Below are 22,059 nucleotides of genomic sequence, written 5' to 3'. Positions count from 1 at the left end.
GGTTACAGCATATCTGGGAATTATTTAGTTTAAGAGGGTTAAAGAACTCTGACACTTTGACTTTTAGCCATTTTTTTTTTTTTTTTGAGACAGGCTCTTGCTCTGTCACCCAGGTTGGAGTGCAGTGGTGCAATCATAGCTCACTGCAGCCTGTAACTCATGGGCTCATGTGATCCTCCCACCTCAGCCTCCCAAGTAGCTGGGATTACAGGCATGTGCCACAATGCCTGGCTCCTGTGTGTGTGTGTGTGAGTGTGCGTGTGTGTGTGTGTGTGTGTGTGTGTGTGGATGAGGTCTCACTATGTTGTCCAGGCTGATCTCAAACTCCTGGGCTCAAGTGATCCCCTGCCTCAGCCACCCAAAGTCCTGGGATTACAGGTGTGAACCACTGTGCCTGATCATGACTTTCAGCTTTTTAACTTACAACTTTTGTGCAGGTTGATCTAGGTTTAGGTATTTTGCATGACTATTTTTGGAAACAGGCTCTTCCTCTATAACCCAGGCCTGAGTGCAGTGGTGCCATCACAGCTGACTGTAACCGCAAGCTCCTGGGCTCAAGCAGTCCTCCTGCCTCAGCCTTCTGAGTAGCTGGGACTACAGGTATGTGCCACCATGCTTGGCTAATTTTTGTTTGTTTATTTGAGATAGGGTCTCACTCTGTCACCCAGGCTGGAGCACAGTGGCATGATCTTGGCTCACCACAACCTCTACCTCCTGGGCTCAAGTGATCCTTTCACCTCAGCCTCCCAGGTAGCTGGGACTACAGGCACATACTACCATGCCCTGCTTTTTTTGTTTTTGTTTTCATAGAGACAGAGTTTTGCTATGTTGTCCAGGCTGGTCTCGAACTCCTGGGCTTAAGTCATCCACCCCCCCAAAGTGCTGGGATTACTGGTGTGAACCACTGTGTCTGCCTATGCCTGGCTAGTTTTTAAAAAAAAATTTCTGTAGAAATGAGGTTTCACTATGCTTCCTGGGCTGGCGGCAAACTCCTGGGCTCAAGCCATCTTCCCGCCTCCATCTCCCAAAGCGCTGGGATTGGAGGCATGAACCACTATGCCCAGCCTGGATGGAGACATTCTCTACACAATGAGTGCAGAACCACAGATTCCTCCTAGGGGATATAGCTTGGGTGTGTCTGTGTGTGTGTATGTGTGAGAGAGACTGTGTGTGTGTGAGAGAGAGAGTGTGTGTGCATGACTATGTGTGTGTGAGTGTGTGTGTGAGAATGTGTGAGAGTGTGTGTGTGTGTGTTGTAGGGGCACAGGCCTTTTGTATGGAGGCCTTGTTCTGGTCTGACTTGCATGCCTTGTGCCTTGAGCAAGCCATTTCAGCTCTCCGAGTTTGTATCCCCATCTAGATCATGAATGAGGCAGCCTACCATCTGACACTCTGGGCTGTGCTCTGGGCTGTGGAAGAGATGGGTTAGGCAAAGGAGGTCACCACCTCCAGTTCAATAGGGGACTTGCTTCCTTTCCCAGGAGGCTCAGTGATGGAGCAGAGGCCTAGTTTTGCATCCTCCCCTCCTCCCATCTTTGGCAGGCACCCAAAGAACAAGTTCCCTTTTCCTCTGAGAAAGGCTTCACAATGTGGAAAGGGCTTTGAAGCCAGCTGGACCTGCATCTGGCTCTGCCTCTGCCATGTACTCACTGTGTGCCTCAGGCAAGCCCTATAACTTAGAGGGGCCTCATGCTCAAAGTTGGTAAGATGTGGATGGTTCTAATCACCCGCTGTAATTGGTGAGGCTTTGAATGAGATGACATCTGAAAAGAGTGTGCATGCCTAACCCATAGGTGGTGTTCAATACATGATGACAACTAGCTGTGATCATTTTCATGTTACTCACCATGGCACTTAGCACCCGGCCAACGTATTTGGGGTCATTTCTGTGGGCCACGTCAGTAGCAGCGTCACGGCGGTAATTCAGACTCCTATCCAAGATTGAGAGGCAGATGCTCAGAATGTCTTCTTCAAACTGTTTAGAACGAGACCATATATTACAGTGAAAGAAATGACAAGAAGAATTGACTCAAGAATGAAACTACACTGGTGAGAACCACAGAACAGTCAGATCCTTTGACTCTGTGGCCTCTGGAACCTAGAGCAACTGAGGATAGTCACCACGCCCAGCCCTCAACCCTGCAAACTCATCCAGAGCACTCACTATGCACAGGACCCTGTGTGCTTCCTCAAAGACAGCTTTTGAAATAAGAGAGAGAGAGAGAGAGAGAAAAGGATAATAAATTTAAAAATTATAAGAAAGAAAAAAGCATATGACCTTGCCAGACTCTTCCTAAAGTGAATGCATGGGACGCAGCCAGGGCTAGCCGACTCCCCGGCTGCCACAACCTCAGGAGCGAGTCGTTTAGCCTGTCTTCCCTCGATTTCTCCATCTGTATAATCAGGCCAAACTCATCTTAGAGTTTCCTCCTAGCTCTGCCTACAATCCCTTTTTTTTTTTTTTTTTTGGGACAGAAATGAGCCCAGGCCATCTAGGCTCATTGCGACCTCCGCCTCCTGGGTTCAAGTGATTTTCCTGCCTCAGCTTCCCGAGTAGCTGGGATAACAGGCACGTGCCATCACTCCTGGCTAATTTTTGTATTTTTAGTAGAGACAGGGTTTCACCATATTGGCCAGGCTGGTCTTGAACTCCTGACCTCAGGTGATCCACCCACCTCAGCCCCCCAAAGTGCTGAGATTATAGGTGTGAGCCACCACACCCGGCCTGCCTACGATTTTGGGCATGTTATTGAGACTTCTGGAGAACTAGTATACAAATAAAATCTCTTGCTAAAGTATATCTATTTGAAGTGATTTTCACAAAATAAGGCGTAATCGAAGTCATTGCTTCTCAAACTGAGAAGGCCGGGCTCCTCTTGCCTTAGGTCTTTGCATTTGCTTTTCCTTCTGCCTGATGCTCTTTCCCAAGATCTCCATCTGGCGCCCTTGTCTTCTTCAGGTTCCTGATCAAAGGCTCCTCCCTGAGTGAGGCCCTCCCTGACCATGCCATCAAAAAACTGGACTGTCTTCCACTCATAGGTGCACTCTGTGCCCTATCCTTCTTTTTTCCTTCCTCCCAATAAAGGAGATGGCCGATTTTCTCTGGTTGACCACAGACAGGTTCTGCAGATGGTCCAAGCGTACATCTTTCTGATATCCAAGGCACCTAGCCCGAGGTGCTTTATTCTAATGCCTTTGTCTGGTGGATAAAATAAAAGATGGAGGGCATCCCTGAAAGTTGTCTAAACTGACTAACTCTGAGAACTCTGTAGACTCAAATGGGAATCACTGTAATAAAGAACCAAGTGGCTATGGCTTGGAGAGGCTGAATGAACACACTAAGGACGTTTCACCACATTTTTCCATGGAATGAAAAACAGAAGCTACATGACTGTCCCCAGTGTCTCTAGTGGGCCTTATATTTATTTGTGCACCATAGCACCAATACTGCTTCATCACATCCATTGAGTTACGTGTGTGTTCTGTCTTGCTCACTAGATTGCGACCCCCTCAACAATGGATCTGTCTTATCTTCTGTATCCTTAGTGTGGATCCCAGGGTCTGGCACATAATAGGTGGTCAATAAAAGTCTTCTGAAGGCAAGAACAAATCGAAGGGCAGGCAGATGGACCGATGTGGGACTTCCCATTGATCTGTGGGGCAAGATGCTGAGCTTCTTGGGTAACAGGGACATTACCCTCAGCCTTTTATGACCCTTTTACCTGTCCAAAGTTCCAGCCAATCATGCCAATTCGGTTTGTGCTTCCCACATAGATGATGCCGGCATCTTCCTGAACATACTCTTCTCTCTCAGCATGGTTACCCATAAAGACACTATCCACTGTTTGATACAAAAAGCAGACACCAGGCACTAGAATCCTAGGAGGACTGTATGGATACTTCCTCCTCTCCTACCGCTCCTGAACTGGCCTGGGGTTTGGAGCAAGGCCCACCATTAGCCCTCCCCACCTGACCCTTGGGCTATAATTCTTCCAACTCCAATTGTGGGAACTATGAGCTGGAAAGAGAAGCTAGGATGACCCGGGGGTCTGAAAATGAGACAGCAAGGATGAGACACCTGCTCTTTCTGGCAGGAAGCTATCTCCATGCTGCGGAATTATACTGTGGTATTGTCCCTTAGAAGGAACCATGCTATGCAGTTTGTAAAAGCTCAGTGTGACCTCCACAATATTCCCAGAAGAAACAGCAGGATGTCCATTTAATGGTGAGGACTTTGGGACTTGGAGAGATTGAGGGACTGCCCAGACCCAGACAGCTGCTTACATGTCAGAGCTCCTCATTTCTAGCTTCGTGCCCTTTCCACAGCCCATGGACTTTTCCTAACCAAACTTGAGCCTGTGAAGATCATTTCCCCCACCTCCTTTCTCTTTTCTAGCTTAGGCCAGGGCTGAGAGTGTGCGTGGTTAGACACCTACCGTTCAGCCAGGGATTAAAAAGCAGTATGAACTTCCCAAGGTTCACAGAGGAGACACCGCCCTGGGAGGAGATCTGGAGGGCCATTGTGTACCGTCCTATGGGTGCGCTGGCGGGACTGGAGATGTTGATGGTCACAGTATTGCCGTTGCTGGCCTGGAGCACTGCACTCCAGCCTCCGCTACTGCCATTGGAGAGTGGAAACACGGCCTTCGTCATGGCCGACTCTGAGGGGTAAGGCCCTGTCAAAGAAGACAGAAGTTGAGAGAAACTGACAAGCACTGGTCAGACTGTGGAGAGACCAGGCTCCAAAACAGCCCCCCTCCTGGGGACGTGAGCCAACGCAGCACCATGTTCTAGCACTGGAAGTAACCAGAGCAAACATACAGGCCAGATCCCTCTTGATTTGAGGATGATGACTCTCAGGCTCAGAGATGGACAGCAACTTGCCCAAGGCCACACTGAATCAATGACAGAGCAGGGCTAGACCCCAGGGCCCAGTGGTCCCAGTGTGGCCTCCATCACTCCTTGAATGCACGAGGGTTATGCAGGTATGTGTGTGTTTGGGCAGGGAGAGGAACACGCAGGTACCTGTGGAGACAATGAACTCCAGTCTTTCTCTAGAGCCAAGGCCTTTGTTCATGGTCATTAAGACCTGGAAGTTTTGGCCTCTCCGCAAGATGAGCTCCTGGCTGGAGAACTTGTCTGTGTGATGCGCTTGCCGGTTGAAGGCCGTCTGCCAGTTGATACTCTGGAGTTCTAGAGCTGTGAGACAGAGAGGAGAACCTGAAGTCCTAGGAGGTAAGGCACAGTGGTGTGGGGGAACGGTGTAAGTTACCAAAGACAGGCTGCGGGGTGAGGCTTGTCAAGGGCAGAGCCAAATTCCTAGAATCACATTAAAATCCAAAGACCTTGACCTTGCATAGCAAGAAGGTCACAACCTATTCCCAGTCAATCTTTCAAGACTCAGTTATGCCAGCTCCCAGGATGCAAGATTATAGAAAATGCTCTGCCCTTTCAGACAGCTGTACCTCTGTGCATCCTGTTCCCACAGCTGAGAGTGTCTTTCCGCCCTCCGTCTGCCGAACTGTCACGCACCCTTAAGGAACGGGCCAAATGTTCAGCGGAGCTCCATCTGATCAATGAGGAGAACTAGGTCACCACAGCACCTACGTTCTGTCTGCTTTCAGCATTTCTCATTGCTTTGTGGATAGGGACTCCAACAGAACATAAGGGAGGGGCTGGGCACGGTGCCTCACACTTGTAATCCCAGCACTTTGGGTGGCTGAGTCTGGCAGATCACCTGAGGTCAGGAGTTCAAGACCAGCCTGGTCAACATGGTGAAACCCTGTCTCTATTAAAATACAAAAACTTAGCTGGGTGTGGTTGCAGACGCCTGTAATCACTTGAATTGGGGAGGTGGAGGTTGTAGTGAGCCAAGGCCGTGCCATTGCACTCTAGCCTGGGTGGCAAGAGCAAAACTCTGTCTCAAAAAAAAAAAAAAAAAAACTGAAAGGAAGACACTTCTCTTACATTCATCACCCTGGTTTGGCTTCTTAGTTGTCCCTTTGTATGTTTCCAGACACCAAGCACGTTTTGCCTCTCCAGCATCCAGCAAGTGTTTGCTTTTGCATCCTTTACCTTCTCTGTATTTGTAGTGCCTCGATGTTGGCCTGGACCTCTGAGGCTGGGGAGGCTGGCGGAGACTCTGAGTAGTGTTTCTAGGCCTACAGATTGGGGAATCCTTGACCCAAAAGAGACTTGCAAATGCTCACTGGCAAGAGCTGTTTATAGGAGCAGGTCAAAGGCTGTGAAATACCTAGATAGGACCTGAGGACAAACATCTCAAAATCCACCCTCCTGATTTCTACTCCTGTGACTATGAGATGATGGAGCTAAACTGAGAAGGGTTTATGAGAGATGCCACAAGGGACAAGGCATTCGCTGATATCAACTTTTTGGGAAATCTTCCTATGAGTTTTGTTTGAGAGGTTACATCACCCCTTCCTCTGCAAACCAAACTGGTCTCTGTCTTTGCAAAGACGCCACAGCTCTGATGAGAGTGTGAGGGTGCATTCCAGTGCCAGACACGGCTCTTTTTTATATGTGTCCACCTCTCTGCATCAGAACATGCCTTCTTAATCTTTTATTCTGTTTTATTTTTGAGTCAGGGTCTGGCTCTGTTGCCCCAGGCTGGAATGCAGTGGTGTGGTCTCGGCTTACTGCAACTTCTGCCTCCTGGGCTCAAGAGATTCTCCCATCTCAGCCTCCCGACTACAGGCGCAAGCCACCACACCCAGCTAACTTCTGTATTTTTTGTAGAGACAGGGTTTTGTCATGTTGCCCAAGCTGGCCTCGAACTCCTGGGCTCAAGAAATCACACCTTGGCCTCCCAGAGTGCTGGGATCACAGGCATGAGCCACTGTATCCAGCCCCCTCTTGATCTTTATATTCTGATGCCTAGCACACTGCTTGACTGTATTAGGATAATTAGATAAATAAATCAATGAAGGAATAAATAAACAAACAAAGACTGATGTCATGAGATGACTATCATGACAACAGCTCACAATTTAGTCTACAAGGAAAAGTGAATATAAAGTATTTATTTGATAAAAATATTAGAACGACTGTTATTCATAGGACATTGTGTGAGGCACAATGCTGGGAGTGTAGACGTGTATGAAATGTGCTTGTAACTCTCCAGGAGCTTCGGCAGTGGATAAGACAAGCAGAAGTGATCATGAATGACAGAATGGGGTAAATCCAGGAAAGGTGTATGAGAGATGCAGGCGAGAAAAAAAAGTCACTTTCAGTTGTAGGGATCAGGAAAAGTTACATTGAAAATGCTGGGCCTTGAAAGGAGAGACAATTTTGTCTGGTGCCCATAGAGCAGCCTGCATTCTAGACAGTGGGAAGCAGAGGCCCAAAGGGGCAAGAGAAGGAATAATGTAATTTGTCTAGAGTGGGGTCCCTACATGGACAAAGGGAGAAGGGTGATGGGGGCCAGGGCCAGAATGGGGAGGGGCTCCCACTCTAGAGCACTGGAGATGGGGCAAGAGGGTCACCACAGGTACCCTATCCAGTAAAATTAGACTCCCTGGGATGGTGAGCCATCCTGCCATTGAAGAGAGGCTCAAGAGATGAGCTTACTCCCAGGTCAGGGTGCTAAAATTCATTCATTCAAACATCCACTTGTTCATTCATTTAACAAATATTCATTGATAATGAATATTTACTAGTGATATCAGTTTGTCAATGGATCTTTAACAAAGATCCATTGATAATAAATTAGTAGGTTTTTACACAAATTTGGGGAAACTGAGACATCCAATCCATAAGGATCTGTGGAATGAAGGAAAGAAGTAAGGGAGGACAGGAAGGACAGTGGGAGCAGGGGGAAAATGAGCATTCCTGCCCCGGAATAGCCAACAGAGAGAACCCAGAACTCAGACACTGGCAAACACTGTGTACAGCTGGGTTGATACATGCCAGATCTCTCTAGGGAAACGGCCCCAACTTTCTACCCCTGCCTCCTGCCAATCTTGCTCACTACTTTCTGTGCATCCCAGCCAGTTGTGGTTTGGTAGAGCTTTACTTGCTTTAGAAAAAGAAAGGCTAGCTGGGTGCAGTGGCTCATACTGTAATCCCAGTATTTGGGAGGCCAAGGCGGGTAGATCACTTGAGGTCGGGAGTTCGAGACCAGGCTGGCCAACATGGCAAAACTCCATCTCTATTAAAAATTAAACAATTAGCCTGATATGGTGGCACATGCCCCTAATCCCAGCTACTCAGGAGGTTGAAGCAGGAGAATCACTTGAACCTGAGAAGCGGAGGTTGCAGTGAGTCAGGATCGTGCCACTGCACTCCAGCCTTGGTGACAGAGTGAGACTCCATCTCAGAATAAAAAAATAAAAGAAAAAGAAAAAAGAAGAGTTCTCAAATAAGAACCTCTGGGAATATATTTTTTAAAAAGGGGAGGCTCTATGGAACACATGATTTCAGACCACTTGAGCTTTCCTAGAGATTCTTCACCCCACTTCCAAACCCCAAAGGATGCATGTCCATTTCCAGGTAAAGCTCGCTGTAGACCATGAATTCTTTGAAAGTGGAAAGTCTGACTCCAGGTGGCTCTTTGTCCAGCACAGGGGTAAGGAAAGAGGGGCGGGGTACTCAGCATCTCTTGCTGGCACCTGCCTCACCCAACAGGCCCACACCCTTCTTTGCCCCACCAAAGTTTATGCATTGTTTACTGTGGCTGTGTCAATAGTAAAGGCCTCTCCCATTCATCCCAGAGATCAATGTCTTGTCCCTAGAGAGGATGACAAAGAAAAGACTGAGCTCCAGGGTGCCTCCCAAGAAAAGAGGCACCTGCAAAAGAGAGATGAGGGGCACTTTGCATGCCCCACTAAGTCAGACCTGGGGTGACTGTGGTGGTGATGGTCATGGTATTAACTGAAGTTTACTCGGCATTTGTGTGCCAGCCATCTTTCGAAGTGTTTACACGCATTAGCTCATTAACTCCATGAGGCAGGCATTGTAACCATGCTGTTTTACAGACAAGGAAGCCAAGGTGTAGAGAAACCAAGTACCTTGATCATGGTCACCCCACTCTACAGTGGAGGACTGCAGGCTCCAGATCCCGCACCATTATCTCTGCCTTTTCTGACACCAAGCATGAGCCCCCACAGCACCAAGGAGCTTTGCTAACTGGTAGGGTGGCTGTGGGATGTGCCAGACTGCTCTGAGCTGGAGGAGGAGGAAAAGTGGGGCTCACTTTTTTCATCCACCTTCTTTATGTCAACTGCTAGGCACAGCCTACATAACACGTTATGTATGTCGTCAATGAAATCTTACAATGAGAAACCAAGGCTCAGAGAGACTAGGTAGTTTATCTGAGGTCACTTACCTGATAATTGGCATAGCCAGGATTCTGAACCTAGGTGTGGCATAATGAGAAATACATATTTGATTTCTCCTTTTTCTTGGCACCAAGTTCCTGAAACCCTTGGAATCCCCAAAATAATGAGCGACTTTTTGTATTCTAATGAGATGACTGGTACTGGAGGCTCCTGGATAGCCTCAGGATGGGAGCTGGTTGCCAGGGGAACAAACCAGTGATTAGAGGGTTGGGACTTTCAGCCTCATGCCCACTATCCACCTCCACAGAAGGCAGAGGGACTGGAGATTGACTTCATCACCAATGACCGATTTAATCAATCATGCCTATAAATGAAGCATGATTTCATCAATCATTCCTATAAATGAAGCCTTCATAAAAACCCAAACCCCAAAGGATAGAGTCTGAGGAGCTTTCAGGTTAAACACATAGAAGTACTGGGAGGGCATGGGGGCTCTGCGCCCCTCCCACACCTGGTCCCAGGCATCTTTTCCATCTGGCTGCTTCTGAGTTGTATCCTTTTATCACAAGCTGGTCATCTGTTTTTCTGAGTTCTGTGAGCTGTTCTAGCAAATCTCCAGACCTGAGAAGGGGCCGGTGGGAACTCCCAATTTAAATCTGGTCGGTTAGAAGCACAGCTGACAATTTCTGAAGCAATGGCATCTGAAGCGGGGGGCAGTCTTGTGGGACTGAGGGGTGTGTGCACACCCTGCGGGCTGCATGCTAACTCCAAACAGTGTGAGAATTCAGCTGAATTGTAGGACACCCAGTGGGTGTCCACTGAGAATCGCTTGGTATGAGACCAAACCCCACACCTTTGGTGGCTAGGAAGTATTGAGAGTAGCCTGGAAGAAAAAACGGTGTTTCCTTTACACCAGGCCTTACTGACCCTACCCTGTGACCGTGGTCCTGAAACCTCCTTCCAGAAGGGGATCTCATGCAGAATTCTGAGTCCAGAAGGTGCCCTAAGTGGTGAGGGGTCCTCATACTGCATCATCCATCTGCTAGCATTTGGATTCTGACAGAGGGGAGAGGATGAGCTCCTGGAAGGAAAACATCTCTTCCAAAAGAGCCATCTTCAGGGGAGCTGGACAAAGGGACAGCCTGCTCTGCAATCTGAGTAGGGCATGTCAGCTGAAAGCGTGCTCATCAAGCTCCTGATGTGGTTCTGAAACCTTTCTCCCCTCACCAGCTGCCTCCCTCAGGCATCGTCCTATCCCTGAACTCTAAGGTTGCTCTGCCAGCCCCCAAATCAAGGATCCGATGATCCTGCCCCCCCAACCCCAATGCCCTCGACATAACACTAATCACAGCCCACTCTGTCAGAATGTGTAGGAAGGGAGAAGGGGATAAGGTCCCCAACTGTTTAAGGTTCTCAAGTTTACAGCTTTATGTGCATTTACAAACCTCAGGGCTGTCTTCTGTACCAGTCTGGGTGAAGGGAGGAGAAGAAGAGAGAAGAGTCCCATGATTCCCGTAACTGACTCACCAACTTACACACTTAAAATAAATCAGTGGGAAAAGAAACCTTAGAGACAAATCACATATTCCTAACCCTTATTTCAGACATGAGCGCACAGAGGCCAGAGAGGTGGTTTGCCCACAGTGTGACGTCTCTAAACTCTGATGCCAGCGCTCACCTTATAATTCCATGCCACCTCCCTGAGTTACTGCTGAACTCCTAGGGCAATTTCTCGGGTTTTTTTTTTTTTTTTCCCGAGAACATAGGTACCAGCAGCAATCCTAATGTGGTAGACTGCCAGATAAATATCGATTCTGTTGTTGAATTGCCCTCTTTCCTGGTAATGAAATCCCCCATACGTATAGGCACTACTTTCCCAGGCTCCACTCTGGCTCAGCGGCCATGAGGGTAAGTTCAGGCCAAAAGCTTAGAGGCAGAAGTTACAAGAGTTAACTTCCAGGAAATCTCTCTTTTAAAAAATTCAGGTAGAATTCACATAACATAAAAAAATCACCATTTAAACCACTTTAAAATGTACAATTCAGCGGCATTTAGTTCATTCACAATGTGCAACCATCTCCACTGTCTAATGCCAGAGCTTTTTCATCACTCCCTAAAGAATCCCCCAATCCATTAGCAGGAACTCCCCATCTCCTCCAATCCCTAGCCCCTGACAAACCCAACTCTTTCTGTCTCTATGGATTTGCCTATTCTGGGCATTTGATTTATTTATTTTTGAGACAGAGTCTCCCTCTGTCGTCCAGGCTGGAGTGCAGTGGCATGATCTCAGCTCACTGCAACCTACACCTCCCAGGTTCAAGTGATTCTCCTGCCTCAGCCTCCCAAGTAGCTGGGGTTACCGGCATGCATCACCATGCCTGGCTAATTTTTTGTATTTTTAGTAGAGATGGAGTTTCACCATGTTGGCCAGGCTGATGTTGAACTCCCAGCTTCAAGTGATCCACCCACCCTGGCCTCCCAAAGTGCTGGGATTACAGGTGTGAGCCACCTCACCTGGCCCTATTCTGGGCATTTCATATATTAACAAATGGGATCACACAATATGTGGCCTTTGGATCTGAGTTATTTTACTTAGGGCAATGTTTTCAGGGCTCAGTCATGTTGGAGGATGTGTCAGTAGTTCATTCTTTTCTTATGGCTGAATGACCATCTGTTAGATGAATATTCCATGGTTTGTTGATGCATTCATCAGCTGATGGACATCTGGGTCGTCCCGACCTTTCAGCTACTGTGAGTAGTATTGCTATGAACGTGTACATGCAAGTGTTTGTTTGAATACCTGTTTTCAATTTTTCTTTTTAGAAAACCTCTTTGTAAAAACAGTTGGCAAATGCCCTTTGTCTGTTTTCTTCCTCTTGTGCCATCCTGCTGTCTGGAGTGTGGGTGTGACATGGACAGGGTTCTAGCAGCCACCTCAGACCATGCAGAGCCATACGTACCCTAGCGATGGCAGGGCAGAGACTGGACAGAGCTGGGTCCTGAGGATGGTGCCACCTCCCAGTCACCTGGCCTGCCCAGACCTGCCTGCATCTGGGTGGCCTGTGTAAGGAAGAAAGAAACTTTTGTCTTATTTTTCTAAGCCATTGTTTTGGGGAATTCACTGTCAATCACAGCCAAACATAATTGCAAGTATGTTAATGTAACCCCTGCCCATTTATTCTGTGGTCCCTCTTTGGCAGGGGTCATGTGAAAAGCATAGAGAAACACTCCGGACTGTGAAAGGGAATTTGCTAGTCAGCCGTCCCAATCCTTACCAGCCCGGCTCTGTAATCAAATCACCTGCAGCAGACGGGTGTGTGATGGAACTCTCATCTCCTATTCCAAGGAGGACCATGCCACAGAGGGGCTCAAAGGGGGCCCAGCATGGAGTGACGCTACTCCCGTGGCTGGGACTATCCCTAGCCTCCACCCAGACTCTATTTCCCACATCTTTTCTCTAGACTTAGGTGCATTTTTATCTTATAAAAGTCTAGAGTTAATAAGGGCTGATAGAAATGCTAAAATGTGGCTGGGCACAGTGGCTCATGCCTGCAATCCCAGCACTTTGAGAGGCCAAGGCAGGTAGATCACCTGAGGTCAGGAGTTCGAGACCAGCCTGGCCAACATGGTGAAACCCCAACTCTACTAAAAATACAAAAATTAGCCGGGCATGGTGATACATGCCTTTAGTTCCAGCTACTTGGAGGCTGAGGCAAGAGAATCACTTGAACCCAGGAGGTGAAGGTCGCAGCGAGCCGAGATTGCGCCACTGTACTCCTGCCTGGGTGACAGAGGGAGATTGTGTCTCAAAAAAAAAAAAAAGAGAGAGAGGGAGAGAGAGAGACAAAGCAAAGGAAAGCAACCATTGCAGTCTCCAGCAAGGATAAGTAACCAAGTATATTCCTCTCACATGAATTACAAAGCAAATGTAGTCATTCAACTTGCAGGAAATAATAATCTATCACACACTATGATTTTCAATTTTTTCCCCCCAGATTGAGGGAAAGCTTTATATGGAAGTTTATCTACATTTTAAAGCCCATTAATAAAAAGGATCTGGAGTTCAACTCTTATAAAGGCTCACTATGATTCTTTAGCTAAAAGTTTCTTGGCTTAGCCTTAAACTTATGATTCAGATTATTCTCGGTCTGCTGGCTTAGTTCAGAAACCAAGGACCTTGTTCAACTCTGAATTAGAAGTCACAAAAAAACCCCACTACTTTTCTTAACTACGTGTGTTTTATAAGAAGATTACCCCTTCTAAAATTAGCTCTATGATGGCAAAACAGCTGGATGAAAAGGGAAAAATTTAGGGACTTGTTTTGCTATTTTAGACATGTAAATTCAACCGCCTCTTTGATTCTTCATCTCCATATGTTTTGCAGCTGTATCAGATACACAAAACTATGGTACATATGTTTGGGATATATGTATGGGATTGTATGGGATTTTTATTTCCTGCTACATATTACCAATCTAAAAATAGAAATACTTTTCATTTTTAAATAATGAGGTTTTGTGCATAATCTTGTAAGAATGAGAATTGAACTCACTTTTTTTTTTTTAATCAAAGTTTGCCTTTGGCCAAGAGATACTGTCAGAGACCCTATTGTATTTTTACAAAGTCTGACAATCTTTTTCTTCTTCTTCTTATTTTTTTTACAAGGCAGTAGAGGCCAGATGAGCATCTTTTTTTTTCTTTTCTTTTCTTTTTTTTGAGATGGAATATCTCATTCTGTCTCTCAGGCTGGAGAGCAATGATGCAGTCTCAGCTCACTGCAACTCCTGCCTCCCAGGTTCAAGCAATTCTCTTGCCTCAGGCTCCTGAGTAGCTGGGACTACAGGTGCATGCCACCACACCCAGCTAATTTTTGTATTTTTAGTAGAGACAGCGTTTCTTTCACTATATAGGCCAGGCTGCTCCTGAACTCCTGACCTTGTGATCTCCCTGCCTTGGCCTCCTAAAGTGCTGGGATTACAGGCGTGAGCCACCATGCCTGGCCTAAAAATATATATATTTTTTAAGTTTCTGCAAAAAAGATAATGGCTGGGTACTGTGCCTCATGCCTGTAATCCCGGCACTTTGGGAGGCTGAGGCGGGTGGATTGCCCGAGCTCAGGTGTTTGAGACCAGCCTGGGCCACACGGCGAAACCCCATCTCTACAAAAAATACGAAAAGCAGTTGGGCATGGTGTCCTATGCCTGTGGTCCCAGTTACTCGGGAGGCTGAGGTGGGAGGATTGCTTGAGCCCAGGAGGTAGAGGCTGCAGTAAGCCAAGATCATGCCACCACCCACCAGCCTGGACGACAGAGTAAGACTAAGACCCTTATCACAAAATATATATATGCATAAAATTTATATTTAAAAAGAGGTGGGGTCTTGCCATATTGCCCTGGCTGGAGTGCAGTGGTTTTTCACAGGACCTGACTGCTGAAGAACTCTTTCCTTAGTTATTTTATTATTTTATTTTATTTATTTGTTATTTTTTGAGAAGGAGTCTCACTCTTGTCCAGGCTGGGGTGCAGTGGTGCAGTCTGGGCTCACTGCAACCTCTGCCTCCAGGGTTCAAGCGATTCTTCTGCCTCAGCCTCCTGAGTAGGTGGGATTACAGGTACGTGCAACCACACCCAGCTATTTTTTGTATTTTTAGTAGAGACGAGGTTTCACCATGTTGGTCAGGCTGGTCTTGAATTTCTGACCTTGTAGTCCACCCCTCTCATCCTCCCAAAGTGCTGGGATTACAAGCATGAGCCACCGTGCCTGGCCTATTTTATTTTATTTTATTGAGACAGAATCTCACTCTGTTGCCTAGGCTGCAGTGCAGTGACAAGTTCTTGGCTCACTGCGACCTCCGCCTCTCGGGTTCGAGCAGTTTTTCTGCCTCAGCCTCCTGATTAGCTGGGATTACAGGCACGCACCACCACACCCAGCTAATTTTTGTATTTTTAGCAGAAATGGGGTTTCATTATGCTGGCCAGGCTAGCCTCAAACTCCTGACCTCAAGTGACCCACCTGCCTCAGCCTCCCAAAGTGTTGAGATTCCAAGCGTGAGCCACTGCTCCTGGCCTCATTCCTTTTTTTTTTAATTACTCAGCATTTCATTGTATGGCTGTGCCACAGTTTATCCATTCCCCAGCTGAGGGACATTTGGGCTCTTTCCAGTTTTGGGTTATGACAAATAAAGCTACCACAAACATTTGTGTTCAGAGTTTCAGGTGAACAGTTTTTGTTTCACTATGGTAAATACCTGGGAGTGACAGTTACCGTTGTGACCTGAAGTTCACCATTAAAAGGGATTACCCAAGCAAAACCATGGAATTATGGGTTATAAAAATGATAGTTGGCCAGGCTCGATGGCTCACGCCTGTAATCCCAGCACTTTGGGAGGCCAGGGCAGGTCGATAAAAAATTAGCTAGGTGTGGTAGCATACGCCTGTAGTCTTAGCTACTTGGGAGGCTGAGGCAGCAGAATTGCTTAAACCTGGGATGCACGACAGCAAGGTTTCTGAAGACAATGGCTTTTCCACCCAAGCAGGTTATACATAAATTCCAATTAGAACCTGGCATCNTTTGTTTTTTCTCCATGGCTGCTTATAGTTCACTAAACTCATTTCACAACCTGCTAATGGATGGCAACTGGCAGCTTGAAAAACAGTGATGTAATCTCATATGCCCACATGACAGGTCAGAAAGCTGAGGCCCTTAAAGGGGAAGCCACCTGCAGAGGTCACAGAGTTGAAGCAGATCTTCGCCCGGAAGCCAGGTCTCGGATCCTGGTCACCGACAGGCTGTGAGTCATCCCACTTCCCACCCCTAGACACTGGGAACATCTTCGGCTCCTGACTGGCCCCTCCTCTGACTCCAAGGACACAGGTGCTTTCCTGCTCCGCACCCACGTCTCTCTCCTTTCTCGCTTTCTAGCCTGTGCCATTTCCTTCTAGCTTCCCCCACATATCCTGACACTTTCAAGCTCTGGGCAGCAGAGGTGGTGCAATTTCTTGGCATTCAGGCAGAGTAAGGGACTGGTGAGGATGAAGAGGAATGAGCCCTGGACTGGTGCCTGGGCCTGTGAGAGGCCCAGGGCAAGGGACTCAGTGTCTCCAAAGTGCACTTTTCTCACCTGCAGAAGAGGAATAGTGAGACCTGAACATCTTTCCTCTTAGGGTTATTGTTGAGATTCAACATGTACCGACCACTAGCCCCCAGAGATTGGGGGAAACAAATGCCTTGGGATTCCACATATAATGGCAAAACAACCCCAGAGTAGAAGAGGGCTTGAGCCTTTAATGGGCAGTTATTGAGGACCTCTTATGTGTCGGACACCGAGCTAAGCGCTTCACCTGCATTATGTCTTTTAATAGTCACAAAAACCCTATGATACTGCTATCCCCATTTCACAGACGAGGGATTTGGAAGTCTAGTCAGGTGAAGCCACTTACCCAATATCACATGCTCAGGTAGAGGCTGGACTCAAGCCCAGACTTAAAGTCAATTTTACCTGACCCCAAGCTGCCACCCTGCAGCAGCCAAGGCAGCAATGACTTAGACACAGGTCCTGAAGGGGCTGTCCACAGCCTACTCCCTGCCTACACACCCTGTGGTCAGGGCAAAAGGAGAGGATGAAAAGACTTTTCTTCCTAAGACAGAGTTTAGAATCTCTGAGACCAGAGGCTCTCAACACTAGCTGCACAGAAGAATCACCTGGAGAATGTCCTATTGGTCTGAGACCATCCCAGGCAAATTCAATTAGAATCTTTGGTTAGGGACGACTCTGGCATTTTCTTTCTATTTTTATTGCTGTTGTTGTTGAGACGGAGTCTCTCTCCATTGCCCAGGCTGGAGTGCAGTGGTATGATCTCAGCTTACTGCAACCTCTGCCTCCCGGGTTCAAGTGATTCTCCTGCCTCACTGCAACCTCAGCCTCCCAAGTAGCTGGGAGTACAGGTGCACGACACGATGCTCCACTACTTTTTGTATTTTTAGTAGATAAGGTTTCACCATGTTGGCCAGGCTGTTCTCGAACTCCTGGCCTCAGGTGATCTGGCGCTTTGGCCTCCCAACGTGCTGGAATTACAGGCATGAGCCACTGCACCTGGCCAGCATTTTCTTTAAAGCTCTCCTGGCGATTCTAATGGGTGGCAAGAACTGAGACTCACTTCCTTAGGCCTATTTATTATCTACACTTATCAAAGCTCCTTTACATGAATTATCTGACCAGAGCCACCCCGTAGCTATAGGAAGGAGGCAGAGGAGGAGTCGCTGTCCTCTTTTTACAAATAAGGAAAATCGGGCTCAGGGAAGGGAAGGCTGACTCTTTCTGACTGCATCTCTCAGCTCCTACCAGGACCCTGGGGCCTTGTGCCCTCCACTGCTAAGCGAGGTTTCCTGACTTCAGCACACACCCCAGCCCGGCATGTGGGCCCTGGGGAGGAGAATGATTACCCCATCTGCAGAGCGCGGCCCTGCGGGGTGGAGCCAGCATGAAGTTATTTGAGATGAACAAGAGGAGTGCACAGGCACGAGGACCTTGGACTTGGGAACGGATAAAGGGGGCTGGGGAGGGCTTGTGCTGGGAGGTGTTAATGGAGAGGGTCCGCTGGGAATCACCCCTGATTAGAAAATGTAATTCAGCTCATAGGGTTTGTCTTAAATTCCCCAAGACAAGGAGAAAACAGGCTCATGAAAGAAGTTTCCAGGCAGTCATAAGCACCCCTCAGGTAGATATCACAATAACCCCATTTTGGAGATGAGAAAACTGAGACATACAAGGTAAGCAAACTGCCCAAGACTCGTCATCTCATAAGGGGTAGAGTGGGGACTCGATCCTGAGAGCAGCTCTGAACCTGCACTCGTAACCCGCCAGCTATCCTGCAGAGAATCCTAGAGGAACAAATGCTGAAATACGGGCAGCTGTCATTCTCGGTGGAATGAAGCTGCTCATGGGTCTGTCTCTAAGGAACAGGAAGTAGCCATTGTCCCAGGTGGAATAAGGCCCCAGGGCCAGGCAGAAAGGAGGCGGTGGTCCTCATTTCAAACACGGAGCAGCTGCAGTCACAAGACTCTGAGCCCAGAGGGGAGATCTCCTTTCCAGACAGAGTAGATACTGCCTCGGTCCCAGCACCAGGCACAAAAATGTGAGGAGAGCCCAGGAAGCACCTAGAAGACTTACAGAAGAGAAGGAGGCCAGAACCCAAGAGCAATTCCTGACCAATTCCAAGGGAGGAAGGGCAACTGGTGTCCCAGCTCCAGGGAGAATGGTTTTGTGGTTGACCCGGAGGCTGGGAAAGTTACGGGTCCCTTGGAGGTGGAGGAAATGAGGCCTTGAGATGCGAAGTCCCTGAAGTGCTCTGCCCAGAAAAGTAATTGGCGAGAAAGCTTACTGCCCCAGAGGGACAGAGCCATTAGTCCCCAAAACAGAGGTTCTGGTCTTTTGCAGGCAGAGGTCTGGGGTTCAGGTGTGTACCCTGAGTATTCTGCCTCTAACCCAGGGATTCCAAGTGGCTTTGGGGATGGAAAACCTTGCTTCCCCTCCGCCCTGGGGCCCTCCTCTGTGCTCACAAGCTGCTCTCCCGTCCACTCTGGGGATGCCAGGCCGCTTGACGCAGATCACTGCCAGGCCTTCCTCCACTACCTTCATTCCTAGCCACGGCCCAGGCTGCCTTCTCCACCGAGGGGCAGAATAATGGAACCCCTTCTGATTCCAACAAGAACCTTAAACTAGGAGCTGGACACAAGTCTTCTCAAAGCAGCACATCTGTGATCCTTATAGTCCCCTGGGGTCACACCTGCTCACAAGGACATTTACTTTCCTGTTCCCACTCCCCAGAACACACCTCACCCTGCAAAACCACTCCAGACCAAGTCCAACTCATCATCCGTGACCCAGCGCCATTCATTTCTCAGTCTTCCCTATCCCAGATTCCAGACGGGATTAACCTCCTTCTCTTGTTCCTCCCCGTAGCACTTGGTTTGTATTTGTCATGGTGATTAATAACAGTCTGCCTTGCATGCTACTTATTTACCAAGAAGTATCAGACTAAAAGCTACCGAGGGCAGAAACCACATCTCGTTGACCTCCACATTTCCCAGTGTCCCGGCACAGCTCTTCTCCCTTAGGTGTCCAGTGAATAAATTCATTCATCCAAGAAACACTGACTGGGCACTTCCTGGCTGAGTGACTAGGATTTGGATGTGCGACAAATTTAAGGGGCTGGATGTATTCACCTGTCTCTCCTCCACCTTTTCAAAATGGATTTTCTCCCAACCAGCCTCATTCTGTTGTGACCTTAGAACATCTCTGGTTGTTAACAGAGGCATGTCATCATGGCTCACAGTGGGCAGGCCATTCCTGGGAGTCCAGGGGAGGTCCTGCTCAGGGATGGGAGTGCACATTCCTGGGGGCTGGACACATGCCTGTCCACTCCCTGTCCCTGGTTTCTTTTTGTGGAGAAAGAGAAGTCGGTACTGGAAAGAACCTCAAAGTGCATCCATGTGAAGCCTTTCACCTTGCAAACCTGAGGCTCAGGGGTGGCGGAGAACACACGAGCATTTGGTCACAAAGCTCAAATGAGAAGCCAGGTTCAGAACTGCTTTTCTGTGTTCCAGATGTTACGTGCACCCATGTAGGAGCTCAGCTCTGGCCGAAGGACATGGTGGAAAGGGCACTGCTGAGACCTAGCTGGGCTCTGATGAATTCACTGTGTGTAAAGCTCCACCCCTTCCTGGGCCTCAGCCACCTCCTGGAGGGAGGGAGGTGGGCTAGATGACAGCTCACCTCCCTTCTTGCTGAAGTCTGTAGGGTCCAGAGCGCCTCTTCTTAGCATCCCGGCCATGCTGTACATTATAGGAAGGAATAGGAGCCAGGGGAGGGGGCCCAATTTGCCGTCACCTGTTCCAGTCTTTGTGGCTTCCGAAGTAGCCAGCATTTGCCTTTTGCCTCTGGCTCGGTGATTTCTTTGGCAAATCTTCTGGCAGGCCTAACAGCCATTCACAATATTTTACAGGTTTGACTCATATCTTGTTTGGGTTTGGCGTCCCTGTCAACCCACTAGGCTGAGCACACGGGTAGATAATAATTAGCATTCTGCTTAGCAGCGGTGCCGATTAACAAAGGCCCAAATCCTCGACAGTAACCGCAGAGCCGGGAACCTGCACTTCCTGTTGTTCTTTGGAACTAACCCCTGTTCCCTGGTGCTCTCCTAAGGACCAGGACATCTTCTGGCACACCTGCTCCTGCTGCGGGGAAGCTTTAGCTCATCAAGTCACTTACGCAGAGCCTGTCTGGTGCTTCCGGATGTGTAGTTTACTTAGGAGCATTCCAGTGATGCTGACGGTTTCTTTCAAAGAAAGAAACTTTTCAAGAACTTACTTACATGCTGCCATGCTCACTCCCTGGGCGTTCTGAGATGTGCTTCTTTGCTAACACTCCTGACAGCTGGGTATAGCTACATTGAGAAACACGAGAAGCGAGTCCTGTCTGCCTTGGCTTTACGGGTGGTGATGGATGTGTAAAAGAAACACAAACAAGGCAAAGCTTGTCCTCTGCCTAAGGAGATGCGACCTCCAGCTGCACTGAACACCCGGCCCATTACTCAGAGCTACATTCCAACCATGCTCCACCCCAGGAATATGCTAGAGGGACCCAGCCACCACTGAGAAAGAGCCACTTCTTGCGAGAACCCTAAAATATGAAGTCCGGCCTTCAGAGCCCCCAGGCAGGCAGCTGTCTGGACACTCTGGCTTCGCAGGCTGGCCCAGGGGACGCACGGGCTTCCAGGAAGCACCTGATGGAGAAGATGCCATGCACTCACCGGCCATGTTTTGCTTTCCTCCGCCTCTTCTCAGGCTCCTCTGGGGATGGCACGGGCAGTGCTGAGAGACAGGCTGCCAAGGATTGCCTTACCATTTATAGAAGCTCTCCTACACACCCCAATTAGAATTCTAATGAGGTGGGCGAGGCACCAGGTCATTCCTGTAGTGCCTGTAAACGTTTCACTTACGACAGACTTGTCACCCAATGGGAGAACATCATGTTTGTACAAGACCAGCTTGGGGAGAAGGGGGCAGATAATCAAGAAACTCAAATAGTTCGCTTTTATACTTTTATAAAATGATTGACTATTTCCTGGATTGTAGGGATTAAGAAATGATGATATGCCTTTCTCGCTGATCCTAGGAAGTTCTCTCTGAATCAAAGCAGAACCAGAACCAGACAATTGTGAAGTCCTTTCTCATGATACACATATATCAGCATCTTCCGCTTGCACAGGGAAGTGAGACACACCACAGTTCACTTGTTTAGGGCTGTAGTGTGGCAGAAGCCATTTGATTTGGAATTAGAAGCCATTGGTTCTGATGCTGGCCCAGCCCTGGGCTGTCTCCAACCCCTGAAGCCTGGAAGCCTTGTTTGTGGTTGGGGATAACCACTCCCACCCCTCTCAAGCCACAAATCTGTGGACACAATCACATGAGCTGGTGCACACGGGAAGCGTATGCATGTGTACCGGGATGGATTCAACTGAGATCGCACCTGGAATCGAATGTCGGTTTGAGTCCAGATTCGGGGGAGAACTGTTTTTAATGAGGCAGCAGGAGCAGCCTCTAACCTTATGCTTCTGCCAGTTCTTTCTCAGGCTGCAGGGTAAGTCACTGACCCTCACTGGGCCCACCTTGACATCGGTATAAAGGAAGAGTGTGCAGTGGGGAGAAGCGCTGACATTCTGCATGTTTTTGCTTCCTTGATTGTTTCTAAGGGGCTATGTTT

At 48.2% G+C, this 22,059-nt stretch overlaps 1 protein-coding gene across 1 annotated transcript in view; it reads right to left on the bottom strand.

Moving 5' to 3' along the window:
- Window positions 1–21,209, bottom strand: part of TGM3 (transglutaminase 3) — a 50,782-nt gene extending 29,573 nt beyond the window's left edge. The window contains exons 1-5 of the mRNA XM_017504731.2: window positions 21,107–21,209; window positions 5,026–5,199; window positions 4,437–4,676; window positions 3,723–3,841; window positions 1,847–1,975 (exon numbers count right to left, since the gene is read on the bottom strand). Coding sequence (XP_017360220.1) covers window positions 1,847–1,975; window positions 3,723–3,841; window positions 4,437–4,676; window positions 5,026–5,199; window positions 21,107–21,113 — 669 coding nt within the window. The 5' untranslated portion in view covers window positions 21,114–21,209. The remainder of the gene's footprint in view (window positions 1–1,846; window positions 1,976–3,722; window positions 3,842–4,436; window positions 4,677–5,025; window positions 5,200–21,106) is intronic.
- Between the last annotated feature and the right edge of the window lie 850 nt (window positions 21,210–22,059).

This window comes from Cebus imitator, unplaced genomic scaffold (assembly GCF_001604975.1).
Source record: "Cebus imitator isolate Cc_AM_T3 unplaced genomic scaffold, Cebus_imitator-1.0 Scaffold328, whole genome shotgun sequence".
Taxonomy (NCBI): domain Eukaryota; kingdom Metazoa; phylum Chordata; class Mammalia; order Primates; family Cebidae; genus Cebus; species Cebus imitator.
The sequence above is the reverse complement of the archived record's forward strand: the minus strand, read 5'-3'. Positions and strand labels throughout refer to the sequence as shown.